Source organism: Silene latifolia, chromosome Y, assembly GCF_048544455.1.
Source record: "Silene latifolia isolate original U9 population chromosome Y, ASM4854445v1, whole genome shotgun sequence".
Taxonomy (NCBI): Eukaryota; Viridiplantae; Streptophyta; class Magnoliopsida; order Caryophyllales; family Caryophyllaceae; genus Silene; species Silene latifolia.
Genome location: NC_133538.1, coordinates 426,712,480 through 426,734,299, shown reverse-complemented (window position 1 = coordinate 426,734,299; position 21,820 = coordinate 426,712,480). Strand labels below are relative to the sequence as shown.

Here is a 21,820-nt window from a genome sequence, read left to right as displayed (position 1 = left end):
TTAGCAGGACTTGACTTCATCTTCTTTGATGATGTTCTTTTCCGCTTCCCTCCTTTTCCGTTGAAGAGATGGTGGTTGGCATGAACTCTTTGGAAGTACCATTCTCTTCAAAGAATTTTGCATCGAAGAAAGAGTCGACCTTAGAGAAGGTTTTGGCGTCTCCGTCTATCTTCCTTTCACCACCACGATAATATTTCAAGCATTGATGGAGGGTTGAGGCGACAACTCCGTTTTCGTGCTTCCAAGGTCGTCCCAAAGAATAGTTTGAACGATGTCTTGCCATCCATGACATGGAATAATGTGTCGGAAGAAAGATCACCCATGGTAAGGTTCACGCGGATCATGCCAATCGCGCGCTCCCATTCAAGTTGAAACCATGAATCATTGTTCGCCACTCTTTGGAGAGTTCGTCCATCGTGATCCCTAATTCGTTCATGGTTGCTTTTGGCATGAGATTGACTCCTGATCCTCCATCTATTAAGATGCGCTTGACCTTTTGCCCCCGGATGTACCCGGACACATAAAGTGGCCTGTTGTGAGGTTTGGATCCAAGAAGTAAATCCTCATCTGAAAAACTCAAGGCTGCGTTGCAGGAGACACATCCAGTTGATTGCTCAAGAGGCTCAATTTTTTCTTTCATCTTGCCTGCATACAACTCGGGCTTCTCAAGTCCTTGAATTATCAGTTGACGCTTATCTTTAGGTAGATGAAAGATTTGTTTCCACCCCATGTTTGTAGGAAGGGCATCGAGAGCAGCCACTATTTCGTTCTCTTTTTCAGAATGAGACTGTTGTGGTGATACCGCATCATCTAGGCCCCTTTCCTCATTCTTCTTTTCATCGTCGCCACCTTCCGTAGCTGAGACGGTGCACGCGGTAACCTTGTTTAAGAAGTCTTGTGGGAAAAATTCTTTTAAGGTGACGGGACTCGGTGGTTCTTGCTCAAGTATATCGATAGGCAAGACATGTGGTTTGACCACTGTTTTGGACTTTCTCTTTCCCTTCGTCTTGCGAGATTTCGTCTTCTTTGATTGTTTTCTTCGACGGTGAACAGGTTCGGCTGTATCGCCTTGTTTGTTTCTTTGACTTCTTGCGCGTAACCAAAGTCCAACCCTCATCGTCATCTTCATGCTTCTTTTCCTCGTTCTTATCCTGAGGAGGTAGTATTTCTTCCAATGACGTTGGAGGTAGTGACGACAATGACCCTTGGATCTGTAATGCCACAGGCTCAAAACTCCCGAACTGCAACATATACACACATTGTCCTTGTTGTATAATTGGCTCGTCAAAGTTGCTCCAAGACTACAGTAGTTTGATTTGTAGTTCTTGTGTCATCCAAGTCAAGAATGATCTTCCCCTCCTTGGAGAGCTGCATGATCTTCTCCTTGAGTGTTATACACTTTTCAATAGGGTGACTCACCATCCTGTGATAACGATGAATTGGGATCGTTTGTCTTGTTTGCTTGCTCAGGGCGCTTCGACTCGGGCAATTGTATAACCTTCTTCTCTAAGAGGTCATCGAGCATTCCAGACAAGTCAGAATCTGGGAATGGGTATTTCTTAGCCTGCAACTCTTTCAATGTAGGCTTGTCTCGTTGGTAGTTGTAAGAGAATGACTCTTTCTTCTTTTCATACTTAGGCTTTGACGATATTTTCACAGTGTGCTTCTTTGGTTTCGACGACCATTGTTTCCTTTGTCGACGATTTGGAGTTCTTATCAGTTTTCTTGAACTCCTTCTTTTCACTTGGCACCTTAGAAGAACTTGGTCGAGCACTACCATGTTCTTTGATTGTGATCTCCATATCATGGGCGCGGGTAGCCAGGTCTTGGAAGCTCTTTGGCATGATCCCTTTCAGGATGTAAAGAATGTCCCATTTCATCCCGTTGACGCACATTTCAACTGCTGACGCTTCACTTAAGCGATCCTTGCATTCCAAACTCAGCGCACGCCACCTGTTGATGTAATCGACGACAGGCTCATCTTGCCATTGAGTTGTCTTTGTCAATTCGCTCATGCTGACGACACGTCTGGTGCTGTAGAATCTGTTGAGGAATTCATCTTCCATGTGACCCCAGCTGTCAATTGACTCAGAGTCCAGATCTGTGTACCAGTCGAATGCGATCCCTTTGAGCGAACGAACGAACTGCTTCACCAAACGATCACCTTCTGTTCCAGCATTGTTGCATGTTTCGACGAAGTGAGCAATGTGTTGCTTTGGGTTCCCCTTCCCGTCGAACTGTTGAAATTTTGGAGGCTGATAGCCAGATGGCATGCGCAGACTGTCAATCCTCTTAGTGTAAGGCTTGATGTAGCGTCCACTACTTGTCGAGCTATCATCCAACTGACACTTGATCGTCTTGGCTATTAACTCCTGCAGCTTCTCTTCAGTGAAGTTGCTGATCTCATTCTTTGGCTTTTCCCTATCCTCGCCAACTTCTCTATCGCTATCAACATCCCTATCGGTGTCACCATGCTCGCTCTCGGCCTTCCTATCACGGAGTGCCACCACCTCTTTTTGGAGCTCATCAATTTTTTTGTTCTTTTCTTCATTCTCCTTCATCATCTTCTCAAGGAGTTCATTCATTTTCTGCATTCGATCCTCAAGAGTATCACCACTTATCACCATGACTGAAGCGACGCTAGGAGTTGATGTTTCTTTCTTCTTTGGCGACGCCTTGGATTTGCAGGGGGAAGCCTTTTTGTCAGCCTTAACACTTCTACCCTCCTCGCGTGAAGGAGATGAGGCAGCCAAGAGTGCTGTAGCGGCAGCAGCTATGGAAGCGACAGAGAACTTGCGCGGCCTAGTTGGGATGTGTGCAGAGCATAGACTGGCAGCAGCAGCATTGATAGCAGCCTTCTTCGCCATTGCTCTTGTGGAAATGCTAAAACCGATCGCGTAGCGAGGGGAGGTAGTACAAAGAATGGGGTACTCTGCGGGATATCTGCGTAGGTCTTCTTGGATGGACTGCAGGAGGTGCTTTGCTTGGTAGACATCTTCTTGTTTTGGTAGACTTGAAAAAAAACAAGAGTAGAGATGAGAGGTAGAGATTTTCACGTCGGGTTCACCAAAATTTGTAATGACAAATTTTGTATTGCGATAACTGAAATACAAAACAAGGAAACAATTATATTTTATTAATAAATATCAAAAGTACGTGTACAATCTCTAATGTATCCTCTGATTCTAATATGCTGTAAGGGGTACGTGTACGGGGTACACGTGAGGGGTGCGCGTGTAGACAAATTTAATTGCTCTACGCGCGATGTAAATTTGATTTCTTGAGAGGGTCGCGATGACTTGAATCTCTCTTGAAGGTTTGAACTTGTGATTGAATCTTCAACGCAGGCGGCACAATTTGATGTGCTTGTTGACTGCTTGCAATGATTTTGACAGAGAGGATTTGTAGGAATTTGTACCTTGTTCTCTCTAACTCCTTTGCAATTATGAATTTCCAACCCTTTGAATGAATGAGAAGAGCTCTATTTATAGAGTTTCAAATCCCCTTGTTGGACTTTGGTGGTCACAGGCCCATTTGTGGGTTTATAAGCAACCTTGGCCCAAATTTGATTCTTTCTGGGTTTATTGATCCGAACAACTCCTTTTGTAATCCGAATCGGCCCATATTTCATTTAATCGGGACAAAATAATTAAATTAAGTTAAAATTTGGTATTAACTCAAAATAATTAATTTATTTTATTTATTCGGCACATTAATAAATTTTCCGTGCCTACACGGTCATTTGTTATCTTATTTCATTTTGGGTATCTCAGTCAATTGTTGTCCTTTCTATTTTAAGAAAGAACTCGATGACCAATTTGATCATTCACACTCAATATGTTTCACTTGTTATTTATCATATGGCTTATTCATTAGCTTTATTGCCACACTATGCAATTTCTTCATGTTCGCAACTTCAAATGGGTTGGGTGGACGATATTGTATCAAGGATTTGACGCAAGACATATGCCCTTCCGTAGCTTTGACTTTGATTGCAAGTTCATGAATATAATCGTACGCAAAAAAAATTAAAAAATGGAAATGGCAAAAAAAAAGCTTTGAATATATAAGTTCAGAGAATATGTATCATATGTTCCAAAAAGTAATACCATAGGTTGTAAACAAATACCATAACAACATAAGTACGTAACAACATTTTAACCTATATTTATGTTATTTTAACAAATGCTAACTTGTTATCACCATAGAGGACAAGAGTATTTGTTATTGGATTATATTATAATTATTAAGAAGGCAATAATCGAGATGCGTAGTCAACCATTTAACTTGCGATGAAATCAAACCACCAAAACCAATTTCAATATTTTACCAGTTACCACTGCTCATGTACCTAAAGAAATCAATGTCAGCGAAATTACCAACACCAACGGTGGAACACTTAATAGGCGAAATTAACGATGATGATTACAAAATCGGACCTAAAATCTGGGAGAACAATGAAAAAGGACCACTATAAAATCACCTGATAAACACAATAAAGTGAACATTAAAAGCAAAAACGAGCTCGAAAATCAGAGACGCACAGTAGAAATTGAAAACAATAACAACAAATAGAGGAGAAGACAAAGAAACGTGAATCAAATAGGAAATAAAAATAATGAAGGACTCGTTCCTTGATGACGAGGAAAAAGAAGGTAGATTCAAGAATTAATTGTTATGTGAGAGAAAAGGAATGTAATATGGGGATTGAAGAAGACTGAATAGAGAAGAAAGGAGTGGAAGAGTTTAGAAAGAAAGAAAGCGCAAAAATTCACTTAAGACAAGTAGGTGCGTGTCAAATCTTGTCCGTTTGATTGCTTATCTGATGGTGGACAAGGGTTCTCATGGTTCTCATGGGAAGGGGGTTCTCATAGGATCCTAAATCTATATATATATATATATATATATATATATATATATATATATATATATATATATATATATATATATATATATATATATAGATTTAGGATCGTATGAGAACCCTCCTCGTATGAGAACCATGAGAACCATTGTCAACCGTCAGATCTATTAATCCAAAGTGGACGAGATCATGACGCGCGTCCCCTTAGTTTTCTAATTGGAGGTTATTTTTGTCAATTCACTTATTCTTTTATAACATTCTTTCTCTTCTTCCTTACTCGTCTTCTTCATTGAGCTACTCTTACTTTCCCAATTTCATCTGGATACTTCGTTTAATCTAGCTGCTCTTCCAATGAAATTAAGGTAAGATCGTTCAATTTCTTTCTCCACTTCATAATTGTTTAACGATTATGTGTATTTGATTGCATTTCCCCTTTGTTTTTCCTTCTAATTTAATTTTTCTATTGATTTGTATTGTTGCTTGCATGTTCATCTTTGATTTTTTCCTAATTACAGTTACATTCATTGTATTTTCGATTGTTTTGTTTTCTTCTTTCCAATCGTTTAGGTTTATTTTTGTAGTGTTTTGTATTATTCCTTTTAATTGTTTTATGATTCTGGGTATTTGATTGCATGTTCCTCTATTGGTATGTATCTTTTAAGCTGCTATGAAGTCTTTGCTAAGTTTCTGTTGAAGATTTGAGTTACTTCAATCAGAGGCAAGTTATTTACAAAATATTCTAGATGAAGTGCATCTTATTTGTACTGCATGTTCAATTTTTCATTACTATATGTACATGTCCTATGTTCATAGAAATTATTGTCTTTCTATGCTGATTATAGGTTGGTTAGTGATGATGATCGCCCAAGTAGTTCTCGTCCTTCTAAACGGCAGAAGTCTCGTCGTCCGTGTTTCCATCTCATTTGTTACACGCATGTCTCCAAAGGGCTTATTTTACGTCATTCATTGTATGACGTATGAGCAATGGCAAGATATTAATGCAATTGGGTTTGGTGGTTTATTTTCGTTGGATGTTGATAGGTTACCTATGCGTCTCGGCTATTGGCTTATTGATAATTTTAATCCAATAACAACTTCTCTTATGCTCTATGGTGGTAAGGAGCTGCCTATTCGAGCTTCTGACATACATGCGACTTTGGGTCTTCCTATGGGTCCTAAGCAAGTGCAGTTAGCTTCTTATATTGATGAAAGTGAAGAATTCTCAGAATTCTACCACCAATGGAGAAGTCAATTTCCTGTGACATCTGGACTTGTCTTAATCACAACACTTCAAACTTATATTGCAACAAATCGTGAATTAGGCGGTGATCAATTTAAAGTGAACTTTGTTGTTCTTGTTGTCTCTCTTATGATGAAAAACAACCAAAGATCTTACGTGAATCATCATATTCTGAAGTCTTTAATGGATGTGAATGATATTGCTAACTACAATTGGTGTGAGTATATTTTGGATAGTTTGAGGAATGCCAAGTGAATTGGGCGCGGTTAAGAAGAACTATTTCGAGGGTCCTCTCGTTGTTTTTAATGGTATAATATTCTATCTTTTTTTTTCAGCGTGTGTTTTTATTCTTCGCTAAATATTATTCTCCTTTTAAATTTTGTACTGATTTTAATGTTCTTGTGTTAAATGTTTAGCTGTTTTACGTTGATCGGGTTGTTCACAAAAAGCGGACTGTTGATCGAGATTTTTCACTCTCCTTTGGTTGGACCACTCATGCTCTCTATGCTAGACAAAAAGAAGAGATGAAATCGTTTCATTTTGGAGAGGGGACAATAGAAGATATGATGGTGGAGAATGTTAATACACAATCTGGTTCAGTATCGCCTAATACACAACCTGGCTGCCAAACAACTATTAAGGTAATCACTACATTTATATGTAAGAAAAATATTTATGTACTTATGGTTTTGCTGTTCATAACCTATGGTAATTTTTGTCGGAACTTATGTTACACTTTTTATGAACTTATATTTTCAGATTTTACTTGAGTCCCTATTTTCATCTACTTGTTTTTATGTAGGATTATATTCATGAACTTGCATTCAAAACCAAGGCTACTGCAGAGCATTTGATGTCCTTAGAGTCTTTAATAAAAGATCGTCCACCTAAGTTATATGAAAATCCGGACATGAAGAAGTTGTGTAATGTGGCAATGAAGCTAATGAATGAGCCGTATGATGAAGGAGGATGTTCTCAGAATGTTGAAGTAAATGATCTTGCTGTCACTAATGCTGATCCAGATAATCCAGAACATGAAATTGGGTCTTCTAGTCCTACGAAAGTAACCTCAAATGCCACTCTAGATGATTTAATTTTATGCCGTGATGAAGTTCTACTTGCTATTCAAGCAAATTGAAAAGTTTTGTTCAAAGAAACGGGTTCCTTCTAGGGAACTTCTCAAGTGACTTCATTATTATCTAATTCAACATCTTCTACTCATTGCTCTAACCCAAAAGTACATTATACTTTCATCTTATATTATTTGATCACTTTGATTATTTCTTTCTCTTTTCAATATTATTTTTTGTGATTTTTTTGGTTTTTGTGTAGGAGTATATACATGACCTTTCTAACATTCGCACGAATGGTGAAAATATGGTTATTCTTGAGAACAAGTACGAAATTGGTGCTACAAATTTTCCGTAAAATGATACTATCAAACACCTACATAGTTCTACATCTATATTATATCGTACCTATGGAGGATGTAATGAGGACACCTCTACCTCATATTGGTTCACTGATTCAAAAGAAGAAGAAGTCAGTAATAGCTTTTGCCAAAGGATCGAGGATGCATACAATAAAAACGGGCAATCACTTCTACAAGGCCAATCAATCAACATCAATGGCAAGATGATGACAATTCCCATGGTGATGTTATTCCTCCGTCTTTCAGTCTTGGTTTGTCTCAGGATGAACTTTTTAATAATTCAAAAGTTGCTTTGTTGTCACCAACTACAAATGTTGATCATGATACAGTAGTGCGGGACATTTTGTTAGAAATATCTACTGACCAAAAGGATGAACACGGTGATAAAAAAGCAGATCAGGAAGGTGATGATCTCGTTCAGAAAGATGATGACAAGTCGTGCCGAGGTGCATGAGGACGCTAATACACAATCAGATTCTGAAAAGACGATTTCAGATGGTGATTGTGAACCTGATTCTAATTCAAGGCTTTCTCCTACCCGCTACCATGTTGTTACAAGGAGGAGAGGTAGTTCGAAGAAGATTTGTACGTAACTTCGTTCTCCTTTTATAGTTAGGGATGTTGATACAGCAAGTAGCCTCACCAAAGTGCAAAGACTTGTGTGTGACTACATATATGCAGACTTCGGACAAGAGAGCTCTCTTCATAAGTAATTTTTCCTTGATTCCTTACTTTCCTTTTTGTAGCTACTGTTTTTATTTTCCATCCACTTGTTTATTCTTTCTTGGTGATTTAAATGGGATATTTTTCAACAGTGAGAAGGTGTTCATGTATAAGGGCATTACTGCTATTCGTCTTCAGTTTCAGAGCCTTAAACCTCGAGAGCTTGTGTCAAGTGCCATCCTTGATTGTTGTCGCTTACTTGAATCATCGAGAGATATCAAAGAGCGATTTAAGTCCATTGAGATTTTACATTAGTACATTCGTGCTTGTAAGTTCACTATTTGATTCTTTCTAAAATTTCTAATACTATTTATGTATGTGTTGATATTTGTTTGTTATATTTTAATCTTTTTCGTGCTTCTAGATTGTGTTTACTGATTATAGGAAGAATAAAAGCGATGAGAGTAGGTACAAATTTTTCAGAAATGCAATGAATGATGAATTGAAGCAATTTTCCAGGATTTCATTGAAATCTATTGACATGGTGATTTCTTTAAACCTTTATCAAGTCTAATCAATTCTATTATCAAGTACTTTTATTTATCAAGTCTAATCAATTTTTTTTCCTACATGTTAGTTTTTCTTTCCGGTTGCATTGAACGCACATTATTATCTCATGGTGTTTGACTTGAAGACCCCTGCATTTTACCTTATTGACAATTGGCTTACTCGCGCCAAAGTTGAGAACTGTTATGGTGATACTCCCATGCTCGTGGTAAGTGTTTGCGTAACGATCTGTTTGCACATGCTTTTGTGTAGCATAAGTACGTGATCTTAATTACGCACTGCTTATCAAGGGTCGTGATTTCTGTCACGGCTTTTAGCTCGTGAATTTGTAAGGCTAGCTAGTTACTACAAATGTTCATATGATCAATTGTTTGCGTGTACTTTGCGATGTTTAATTTGGGATTTAGTTGAGTACCTAGTTCATAAACTCCGGAGATAGATAGATAGTTTGAAATTTGAAAAGAGAAACAGAACTTCTACTTAGTTGATAAGCAATGATGCCGGTCTTACTCGCTTAACAAAATCAAGAGTATGTCCAAACATCCGGCTCATCAAGAGCTGGTCTGAAACATCCTATAGCTGTCATCAAATAAGATTCCTGCATAAGAAATGTACTGCAAACAAACTGATTCCGCGAGCACCAAATTCTGCAAACAAAATAGAAGTTGCATAACCATTTCTATATATTCTTATGCATGTTGATTTTGAAATAGGCTGCCGCATTTGGGAGGTTTTTGAAAGAGACAAGAGACACTTATTCTAAAGGAGTTGTGGTGTGTACGCTTACTCCCGTCAGGATTAATATGCCTTGGAGGACAACCGACAATGTTGATGATTGCGGAGTGTTCACCATGAGACATATGGAAACGTTTATGGGTGATCCAAAATGGAAATGCGGTCTTAAAAAGAATGACGTAAGGGTTCATTTATTTAGTTTTGCTTATATTTTGTTGAGTGATTATTTCAATTATTGAAAATAGTTTTATTCAAACTATTCTATACATATAGGTTGCAACACTTTCCAAGCTAAGAGACAAATACGTTTCGACTTTGCTTCTTTTTGATGGGAACAATTGTCGACGAGTAAGTTCTTCTTCGAGCAAAACACCATCAGAACCAGGTTCAAGGACTCCAGGTTCAAGGAGTCGAGAAAGAAGGTGCAAAATGTGTTGATGATTCTAATGAAGCATAATCCCTAGTTTAGGCATCGTATGAATTTAGTATCTTTTGTTAGCACTTTGTTATCGCATACCCTATGGTATTGTCTTGATGTATACACTATGTGAAAGGTGGCCACAACCATGTAATCATGTAATGCGATTTTTGAAAAAATTTATCAAGCATTTGGTGTTGGACTAATTTTTTGTTTTCGTTTGGTATCTGAAAATTTCTTTTGCTGGACCAATTTCTTTGTTTTCTCAAGCATTTGGTGTTGGATTTAACAAGGCAGCCAAATAAGAGACATTATGCGGAAGTGAGTCAATCAAATACGGGATTTCTGAAAACAAAGCAACCGAATACAGGAAAGCACAATAAAGACTATCACACATTACACAAAAGATACCTATATGGTATAATCAATTGTATTGAGATCATTTGTTAGAATAAACGTGGGGTATTTCAACTCGTAGCACAAATTTTTCGAATCTTTCATACAAAAGTTCTGAACCTTTCATGTAAATTCGAACCGTAGCACAAATTTTCTGAACCTTTCATACGCAAGTTCTGAACCTTTCATGTATATTCTGAACCTGTAGCACAAATGTTCTGAATCTTTCATACATAAGTTCTGAACTTGTAGCACAAATGTTCTGAATCTTTCATAAATAAGTTCTGAACCTTTCATGTATATATCATAACGTGTAATGTGGCTTTGGAGAATGACACTATACATGTAATATATAAAATTAAAAGCAATTTAGAGTCATAAATCATCTGTAGGACATCAATTAAAATTATCCAAAACTTTTAGAACTCTTGTTCGGCCATTGACAATCAATCTTCATCCTCTGAATCTTCATCCTGTGAATCTGATTCTTCAACCTTTTTAGAACATGTTCTTGAGTTGTGGCCTTTTTTCCCACAAGTCTGGCATACTCTTTGTTTTTTCCCGCTTTTCTCGAGCGCTTTTAGAACACTTGACTGAATTCGCTTACCACTCCTCTTATTACGTGATTTTTGTGGAACTTGGATGTTTATCTCTTTAGGAATGCTGCACCCAACATACCTTTCCATTTCCGACATCGTGTTGAGGATTGGTGGCTCGTTGCTTCGATGTTGCTTTATCTCCATTTTGACTTCTCTAAGTTTATCTATTAACATTTGTATATCTTTCTCATTTTCTTCTGCAAGGCTGACACAAGAGTACATTTCTTCCCAAAGCTCATTTGTCATTCCTTTTTTGTTGTCTGATTTCCCAACATCCTCCATTTTATTGCCATGCTTATCAAAGACGGGCTTCATCAACGCATTCTTCGTCCATCTATTAAGAATATATTTGTCTGGAATCCTTCTTATGTTCTTATGCTTTAAGACCCATATGACATGCTTACACAGCATACCCATTCTTTGATACAAACAACAACTACAAGTGATTTCTTCTCTACTTCTTTGTAAATGCAACTTCCCATGTCTTTCTTTCTCGCTCTATGTCGCTGATAATATATACCTCTGTGCCGTCCGTAGCATGTACGTCCACCATGCCACAATTGTACACCGCCGCACATAATGCATTCTGGAAGTCCTTAAAAGTTGCATGCGTGTAAATTTCTGAAGCGTGTTTTTCTAGTCAACCGAGTTTTCAAGGGAGATGTTGAGTGTTTATTTTCCGAGTTCGATTTTCGATTGTTTGTGGCGTTGTGCATCCATTGCACTCTCAAAAGACATCCAGAATTCAACAAGAGTCGCATGAGGTGTAAGAAAACGATCGAAGAAACTATTTTCACTCTCTGATCTTGATGTCACCCTCATAATTCCCGCCATAAATATTTCTCTAAAATATGCAGGAACCCAATCTTCTTTAATTTCGTAGAGAGACGAGAACCAAGGATGGTCTACCAAATCATAATCAATCATGATATTAGCCCAAGCTTCTTCAAATTCATCGGTTCACAATGATTGTTCCAAACGCATGCATTTAAACGCTTCTTGAAATCCTCGTCTTGCCATAAATACGCATCAACTTTTTCACGAAGTTTCTTCATAATATGCCACATGCATAACCTGTGAGATGTATTTGGAAATACTTCTTCAATTCTTTGGTTTCATAGAAGGACATTGATCGATTATAATTGCTTTTGGTGCACAACCCCCATTGCGTCAAGAAATGCTTTGAAAAGCCATGTATATGCTTCAATGCTCTCGTGTGATAGTAGCCCCGCTCCTCACATTACGCACCTTTTATGTTGATCAACAGCATAGAATGGCACAAAAACCATGTCGTACTTATTTGTACGAAAGGTGGAGTCGATGGAAAGCATGTCGCCAAATAAAGCATAGTTTTTCCTAGATATGGTGTCCGCCCTTCAAAATGCAATTTACGATAGACACCGTTTTTCATCAACTTCAAGTCAAAATAAAACGTGCTACACATCTCTTTTTTTGAGAAAAATTATCTACCACCATTTGTGCATCAGACAAACCAATGTATCTTGTTTCATATTTCTCACAAAGTTCTTGAAATCGGTCTCGGTAGCACCAACATTACTATAACCTCCCGTCAACTCTTTCCAACCTCTAAATGCTTTTTTTTGGCCCCATCTTTAACCGTCGCTTTTACAACGAAGGTCTTCCGAATCGATGTCATTTTCTGTTTTCCTTCATAAACAACATTGATGATGGTGATGCTAAAATATGGTTGTGTCCTTCATGGAATCCAAGAACCTTATACTTTCCCATCTGCTTTGCAAATGAAAATTGTACCATAGCTTCACATTCAATACGAGTAATCAACCGCACACGATCTGTTTTTTTATCTTTATACTCCTCCCTTGTTCCAGCCTTGTTGCATAACACTCTCCTCAACGTAAATACTTTAGCATTTCTTTTTTGCCTTTTTGTTGTACCCAATCTAGTCTGAAAGCCACAATGTTTTGCATAGTCTTTGTAAAACTGAACTCCTTCTTCTATGGTATTGTATAAATCTCCTAGTTTAGGCTTCTTCTCATCTACGCATGGTGGAAAGTACTCCTCAGGTTGTTCTGGTAGAATAGTGCAAATTGGTGTAGACAATAATGTCGAAATCGCTGTACTAACTTCATCATTTGCTTCCATTTAATCTGCAGAACTGGAAATTGAACATATTAGTACACACCCATTGTTACAATCAATCAAACGTTTTCTGAATCTATGATATATAAGTTCTGCACATTTAGTGTAAATTTCCTGAACTTATGCTATATATTTTCCAACCTACAAGACAAATTATATTGGAAAAATGCCATACAACATTGGAAAAATTCTCTCGAACCTACAAAAGACAAATTTCGAACTTAGGCTATTTATTTTCTGAACACTACAAAGAAGTTACAAGTACAAATTATCGTGGAGTATCTCACACCTAACCCAGTACAAAAAATTCTCTGAACTTACAGTACACAATTCCTGAACTTATGCTACATATTTTCTGAACACTACAAAGAAGTTAAAAGTACAAATTATCGTGGAGTATCTCACACCCAACCCAGGACAAAAAATTCTCGAACCTACAAGACAAATTTCTCGGAACCTATGGTATATATTTTACGAACCTACGGTATACATTTTCTGAACAACTTATATTATACATATCATCTCTAATAACTGATCTTCCAACTGTGATCTTATAGAAGTTGTTCAGAAAATATCCACACAATCAATCATTAATCGAAGATAACAATTACTTAATCTAAGATAACAATTACTTATTCCGTACAATTTCATCAATCAAATACCAATTCAATTTGTTAAAAAAATCGATGAGAAAATATGGACACAATCGATCAAATCTCTTTTCCAGGACCCATGAAACCAATTCATGAATCTAAGCTAACAAGTAATGAATCCATACAATTTCCTCAATCAAATAACAATTCAATCCACAAAAAAAAAAATATCGATCAAGTTTAATTAGTTGTTTACCTGGATATAATCGATTACTAGCTGTCAATTACTTTGATAATCTTGTATGCAATTGGTTTGATCATCCTTGTTTTTCGATTACGAAGAAAATCTGGGTGTTTTTTTGGTGGATTTGTAATTGCGGTGACAAGGTTAGGAAATTTAGGGGCTTTTGACAAATAAACAGTGGTTTTGTAAAAAGAAAGGTAGCTTAATAATTGTTGCGCGCGTTAATCTTAGCCGTAGGTAGTATTCATCCAATGGTGAGCAATGGTTCTCATGGTTCTCATGGGAAGGGGGTTCTCATGAGATCTTAACCTTATATATATATATATATATATATATATATATATATATAGAGAGAGAGAGAGAGAGAGAGAGAGAGAGAGGGATCTTGTGAGTTTGGTTTCTTATGATGAGTTTGTGCTTACACTTTTATTGTAGTGTTATTCTTAAGTTCTTATGTTTTTCTCTAATTTTCTATTTATGTTACCTTTTTTTTCTTTATCTTTTTGTACCACTTGTTTTTCTGGTGTTACTCTAATTTTTTTTTTACTTTAATTTTTTTACTTTTTTTACCTCGTGTTATAATGATGTTATTGTGCTTTTTTTTACTTTGATTTTTTTTTACGACTTTGATTTTTTTTCTCTTTTTTTACCACATGTTATTGTGCTGTTATTGTTATTCTGGTGTTATTGTGATGTTATTCCGGTGTCACTTATATTTTTTTTAGTTCTTTGATTTTTTTACTCTTTTTTTTTTTATCACATGTTATTGTGCTATTATTCTTGTGTTATTGTTATTCTGGTGTTATTGTGATGTTATTCCGGTGTCAGTTTGATTTTTTTACTCTTTTTTTTACCACATGTTATTGTGTTGTTATTCTGGTGTTATTCTGATGTTATCCCGGTTTCACTTTAATTTTTTTTACTCTTTTTTTTCCCGTGTTATTGTAGTTTTATCCGTGTGTTATTGGTGTATTATTCTAATGTTATTGTTGTGTCATTGTCATTATTATTCCAGTGTTATTGTTGTGTTATTGTGTTATTATCTCATGATATTGTGTAGAGAATTATTTTAACTTGAAGATTAAAGTTTCGATCCATTGCTTTGTATCTTTAAATATTTGGAATTTAAACTTTCAACTACAAGACACTTTTGCGAATCGGAGTTTCATGTGTCATTTTCATTACTTCTCTATCTATCGATGATAAAATATAGCATGGCCATTAACCATACATTTCTATCCATTACCATTCATCGATACTTTTGGTGAAGGTGTTGCTCCTGAATAAGTGAGAAATAACTGAGGAGTCAAAGCGAATTCCGGTGTGAAAAGCGGGTTAAGTAAAGAAGAGAAATGGTCTGCTAGAGAGACACAATTGCAGTACAGTTTGACTCTTATCCCTGTACTTTATCCCGTTGTCACTACAACAAATAAACAAAAGAAGCTCACAGTCAATCATTGACTTTTGACACCCGTGCTTTCAATCGTGACCAACCACTTGCTCCTCGCACAAATCCGTTTCTGGAACCAGCCACCACAACCTGCTCATCTCCCTGCATCACCTCCACCCAACCGCTTCCTCAACCGAGGCCATGATCAAACCTAAGACCATCCCCAAGCAGTGGTCGCACTAATTAGGTCGCGACCCGATTTTACTCTTAATCCCACCTTATTAACCTTACCCATTTTCAACTCCCAAGCAGAAGGTCGCGACCTAGATCATCAACCCAATCATTTTTCACCTTCCAACCCTTTTTGTTTTGTTTACAACCAATGATGATTTGACACCTATTGGGTCACCAATTGACCTAATAAGGTCAAGAGCAACCAAAGAGGTCACAAATTGACCTTATAAGGTCAAGAGCAACCAAAAGGTCACACTAATCTCATGCTTAATTGTTGGTTAAGACGACCCAACAAGGTCGCGACCTTCCTCGTGACCTTGCTTGGGGATGGTCTAACACCTCAACGCAAGCGCAACCGTGACTGCCATGACTTGTCTAGTTCCGCTGCGGTGCCGAAATCCGACAAATAAGCACCCACCACCCACCTTGGCTCATTCCCTTGTCCACCGTCAATTCAGCAGCAACTCCACCAACTCCGTCGCACCTCTACTATCATAGCTGCCCACAACAGTTCACCTGCAACCAAAGCAACCACCGGCCGACTAATGCGACCTGTTCTCTTCGCCACCCATCGACTCGATTCCACTACCCGTCCATGACTCCGTCCCCAACAGCAGCTCTCAACCGACCTGTTGAAGCCGCCACAATTTCTTATTTAATCGGTGATGATGATGAATATTGACTCCAACAACTTGCGAAATTCTAATATCCAGAGACCGCTTCTTCAATGATGTATACTATATAAACAAATAGTGATGAAAATAGCTATAATTGCAAAACTAATTCAGAAATTAATTAATTTCCGATTTTCCGATGAATTTACCAGAGCGAGCTTTTCAATCTCGACCTGTATCTGTAAGTTTTATACTTAATATGCATGTTTAATATACTGAAATAAACATACAATAAACTGAAAGCGGAAGCGATAAATTAAGATCGAGAATTAAAACCTCCAGCCATTGCTTATGGATTCCTGAACAGCTTTAAAAAACCCGATTATATAACCCGTCTCCGATGTAAACCCGTCGCCGTAAAACACCGTATGTTTTTCTGACTGATTTCGGTTCCAAACCCTCCTTTCTCACTAATTTAGATGGTGTATAGAATGCTTAAGAGAGTAGATTTGGTGACCTTAATAATCAGAATTTGTGTTCTATTTATACTAATCTTGCCATCAAAGATCAGTTAGAAATAATGAAGAAATGATGAGTGGGGTGGTTGGCTGAAGAAGTGGGAAGACAAATTAGCCAAAATAATGGGCCACTAATATTTTGAGTGCTAGCTTGACTCAAAAAACCAACATTCTCCCACTTGGCCCATTTACGCAAGAGAAACTTCATATACGAATCATAGCGACGAATTCTCTAGAGCGAGAATTAATCTTCCATGTATTACTATACACTTAGTCTCTCACCACTCACACTTAACTCAATGAATAAACCATATGTTTACTCTAGGTCAAAACATAATGATATTTCTCAATAAAATAAATAACCAAAGTATGTACGTACATAATCCGAAATGAGAAAATATCCATCTAAATGAAAAATTTCAATACAATAAATAAATGTATCACATTATGGGACCAAGTCCCATATTTACTACATGACCCTTGAAACCTTTAGGTGGCATGCCTTTAGTCAATGGATCAGCAATCATTAATTCAGTCTAATGTGTTCTATGATCACTTTCTTTTCTCGAACACGCTCTTTTATGGCCAAATACTTAATGTCGATGTGTTTACTTTGACTTCCACTTCTATTATTCTTAGCCATAAATACCGCAACTGAATTATCACAATACATTCGAATTGGCCGACTAATAGAGTCAACGACTCTTAGCCCGAATATGAAACCTTTCACCATACACCATGTGAGGTAGCCTCAAAACAAGAAACGAATTCGGCCTCCATAGTAGAAGTGGTGTCAATGTCCGCTTAGTACTCCTCCAGGATACGACTCGTCACCTAGCATAAACACATATCCTGATGTGGATTTTCGTGAATCAATGCAACAAAGAAAGTCCGAGTCGGAGTACCCCACCACTTCAAGACTATCGGTCCGTCTATACATAAGCATGTAATCTTTGGTACTCAAGGTACCTCAACACTTTCTTTGCGACCTTCCGGTGATCGGTGCCTGGGTTACTACGATATCCGCCTAATACCCCAACAAAGATATGCAATGTCGGTGCAGTACGGACTTGAGCATACATAATGCTACCAACAATGGTGAAGCATATGGAACATTTTTCATTTGTTCCCTTTCTAAATCGTTCTGGGACACTTTGGTCTAAATCGAATCGGTCACCTTTCACAATAGGTGCTACACTTGGTGAACAATCTTTCATTCTGAACCTTTCAAGCACTTTGTTGATATAGGCCTCCTGAGACAAGCCTAAAATGCCCCGGGATCTATCTCTATGGATCTCAATGCCAATGACATAAGATGCCTCGCCCATATCTTTCATATCAAAGTTATTTGAAAGAAATTGTTTCACCTCATATAGTAACCCCTTATCATTGGTTGCTAGCAAAATGTCATCTACGTATAACACAAGGAAACAAATCTTACTCCCACTGACCTTAAGGTATATGCATTGGTCCATGATATTTTCTTCAAAACCGAATGAAGAAATTACTTCATGGAACTTCTTATACCATTGGCGGGAGGCTTGTTTCAAACCGTATATGGATTTATTTAGCTTACAAACCAAATGCTCACCATCTTTAGAGGAGAATCCTTCAGGTTGTTTCATGTAAACCTCTTCCTCTAAATTGCCATTGAGAAATGCCGTTTTCACATCCATTTGATGTAGCTCGAAATCAAAATGAGCTACTAATGCCATGACAACTCGAAGAGAATCTTTCCTTGATACAGGAGAAAATGTCTCCTTGTAGTCGATCCCTTCTCTTTGAGTGAACCCTTTAGCAACGAGTCTTGCCTTATGTCTCTCGATGTTGCCAAGTGAGTCTCTTTTAGTCTTAAAGATCCACTTACATCCGATGGTTTTTACACCATCAGGCAACTCGACAAGATCCCAAACTCGATTAGCCGCCATAGAGTTCATCTCATCTTTCATAGCATCCATCCATAAGTTTGAATCTGTAGAACTTATGGCTTGTGAAAATGACATAGGATCATTATCAGCTTCAACATTGTAATCCAATTCTTGTAGATATACTTCATAGTCTTCAGGAATAGCCGATCTCCTTTCTCGAATAGATCTTCTTAATGGAATTTGTTCAACCTCACGGTGAACTTCTTCCTCATTATGATCCACCCTATTTTGATCGACATTTTGTGGAATTTCTGTATTTGGTTGTTGAACTTGCGGTCGATCTTCAGGACCGTGAACAATAACCAACCTGTCACTTAAAACAGAGGGTGAAGCTTCATGTTGATCCTTTTCAGGTTCAACTTCTATAGTACTCCCACTGATTAAGTCATTCTCTAGAAATTTCGCATTTCTAGATTCCACGATTCTGGTACTATGAGAAGGACAATAGAACCTATAGCCTTTGGACTTTTCGGCATATCCAATGAAATGCCCACTAATAGTCCTTGGGTCTAGTTTCTTTTCTTGTGGATTGTAAATTCTCACCTCAGACGGACATCCCCAAACGCGTATATGTTGCAAACTCGGTTTCCAACCTTTGAATAACTCAAAAGGCGTCTTTGAGACGGCCTTGGAAGGAACTCGATTTAATATATACGCAGCCGTCTTTAGTGCATCAACCCATAAAAATGAAGGAAGTTTAATATTACTTCTCATACTACGCACCATTTCAATTAATGTCCGATTCCTTCTTTCTGCTACACCATTTTGATCCGGAGAACCGGGCATAGTGTATTGGGCAACAATCCCATGCTCTTGAAGGAATTTAGCAAAAGGACCAGGTGCTTGTCCATCCTCAGTATATCTACCATAGTACTCACCACCTCTATCTGATCTCACGATTTTAATGTGCTTACCACATTGTTTCTCTACTTCAGCCTTAAACAATTTAAAGGCATCAAAAGCCTCGTCTTTAGAACGAAGTAAGTAGATGTACATATATCGTGAATAATCGTCAATAAAGGTAATAAAGTATTTCGGATCATTAGCGTTCATGTCCAGGACAACAAATATCCGTGTGTATGATTTCTAATAGGTCGGAACTCCTCTTAGCACCTTTCTTAGATTTGTTAGTTTGCTTTCCCTTAATGCAACTAACACAAGTATCAAAATCGGTAAAGTCTAAAGTACTAAGTACCCCTTCCTTTACCAATCTCTTAACCCTACGAATGGAGATGTGTCCCAATCTCCGGTGCCATAACATAGAGGACTCCTCATTCATAATACTTCTTTTTAAACCAGTATTAACATGCATAGTGTTTTGAGTGGTATCATTTTGTAAATAAAGACGATATAAATTATCTGACAAAATACCATAACCAATAACTTAAATTTCGCAAATATCGAAACCGAGAATTCGTAAAATTAAAGGTAAATCCAAACGGTACAAGCCTTGAAATCGAAATTAAATTCCGAGCAAAATTCGGAACATAAAATGTCTTTTCCAAAACCAAAACAAAACCACTACTCAAAATTAAATCGCATGTCCCTACGGCCTCCACGTTCGAGCCTATCGGTTTTCTGAATAGATAGAGCTTTCACTTGCCACTTTGGTTTCGCGGGTTTGTCATACCCGCAAGGTATTGAAACATGGATTGTAGTACCGAGTCAATCCACCAAGTATTATGAATAACATTAACCATATTAGATTCATAACAAACAAACGCATGAAAATTACCTTTCCTTTTAAGCCAAGCCTTGAACTTTATGCAGTCTTTCTTCATATGTCCCTTCCTTTTACAGAAGAAACATGAAGACTCCTTCTTAATGTTCGGCTCAACAGACATCTTACCCTTTCCCTTATCCTTATGGTGACCCTTCTTAGTACTATATGATTCTTTATTAGTACCAGTAGTTAGGTTCACCTTTTCGCCCTCCTCCAACAACAACCTCCCCTCCTCTTGAACACACATGGTCATTAATTCATTAAGAGACCATTTTTCCTTATGTGTGTTGTAAGAGATCTTAAAGGGGGCATATTGTGCTGGAAGAGAACACAAAATGAAATGTACCAGGAAAGAGTCAGACATAGTAACTTCCAATACCTTAAGTTGGGCTGCAATATCCCTCATGCGCATGATGAAATCACGCACTCCTTTAGTGGCATTAATCTTCAAAGAAGTGAACTTCATTATTAAGGTGCTTGCCAAAGCCTTATCAGAAGTTTCAAACTGTTCATCTATTGCTTTAAGAAGGTCTCGAACTTTATTATGCTGCTCGACGGAACCTCGGATACTAGCACACAATTTTGTCTTTATGAACATCGTGCAAATATAGTTTGATTTCTCCCACTTTTCACGATGATCTACTTCATCTGGTGTGCTAGTATCCTTTATCTTAGCCGGTTCATCATGTTGTATAGCATAATCGAAACGCGTGAATCCTAAATGCAATAGAACTCTTTCCTTCCACACCTTAAAATTATCACCAGTTAATTCAGGAACGTCTATTTTGATATCAAAGGAACTTCCAGGTAAACTTGCTGCAAATTTTAAATATATATGCTTAGTAACAAAAATTGAGACTTAACTTTATCATAACTTACCAATGTAAATTATGCTCATATGAATCTAGTAACATAAACTTGCCTGTGGGCTAAAGTCTACTCAAATTAGATGCATAAAATTAAACTTTATGATGAAACTATCAAATTATATTCATTTCTCAACTCCTGTGGGTATATTAAGAAACATAATTCAATATAACATCCTAATTAATTATACAAATATAATAAGATTCCTGTGGGTAAGTCTCATCACATTACGTATAATTAATTACAATAAAATGTCTAGTTTCCACATGTGATTTCGAACAAAATTTAATAAATTAGAGATGCTGTGGCTACTCCCTAACTAATAAATTTAAAATCACTCGACATTAACCTTTAAAACTTTAATCAATATACTCAACTTTATGTATATAGGAGAAATTATATGACCATAAAATTAATTGGTCTTACTTTCTACAAAAATAACTCAGTATATGACACATATCAAACAATATAAACATGTCAAACCAATTTGCTTTTATGTACCGTAAACAAATTGCACAATTAAGGACAAAATATCCTTTGAAATCATGGACCACTTAAAGTAAAGCAATATGGATTGACTAACAAACAAAAAAAAAAAAAAAAAAAAAAATTATGAGGAATTGATTAACAATAATGACGGATGGCCGATGGATTAAGAGACAATTATATTTAAA

The 21,820-nt window shown here is 37.1% G+C and overlaps 1 protein-coding gene and 1 long non-coding RNA gene across 2 annotated transcripts; both read right to left on the bottom strand.

The window, feature by feature from the left end:
- Positions 1–10,761: 10,761 nt before the first annotated feature.
- Positions 10,762–11,331, bottom strand: LOC141632511 (uncharacterized). The gene has a single exon (XM_074445057.1). It carries the CDS (start codon positions 11,329–11,331, stop codon positions 10,762–10,764), a length of 570 nt encoding a protein of 189 aa, XP_074301158.1.
- An 857-nt stretch (positions 11,332–12,188) lies between these two features.
- LOC141626657 (uncharacterized) lies at positions 12,189–16,760 on the bottom strand. Its single transcript, XR_012536255.1, has 2 exons — positions 16,447–16,760; positions 12,189–13,051 (listed from the first exon to the last, which is right to left on the bottom strand). It is a non-coding gene; the product is annotated as an uncharacterized LOC141626657 (long non-coding RNA).
- Between the last annotated feature and the right edge of the window lie 5,060 nt (positions 16,761–21,820).

Excerpts from the sequence above, each read along its gene's own strand:
- LOC141632511 (XM_074445057.1), bottom strand. The coding sequence starts at position 11,331 with ATGGGTATGCTGTGTAAGCATGTCATATGGGTCTTAAAGCATAAGAAC.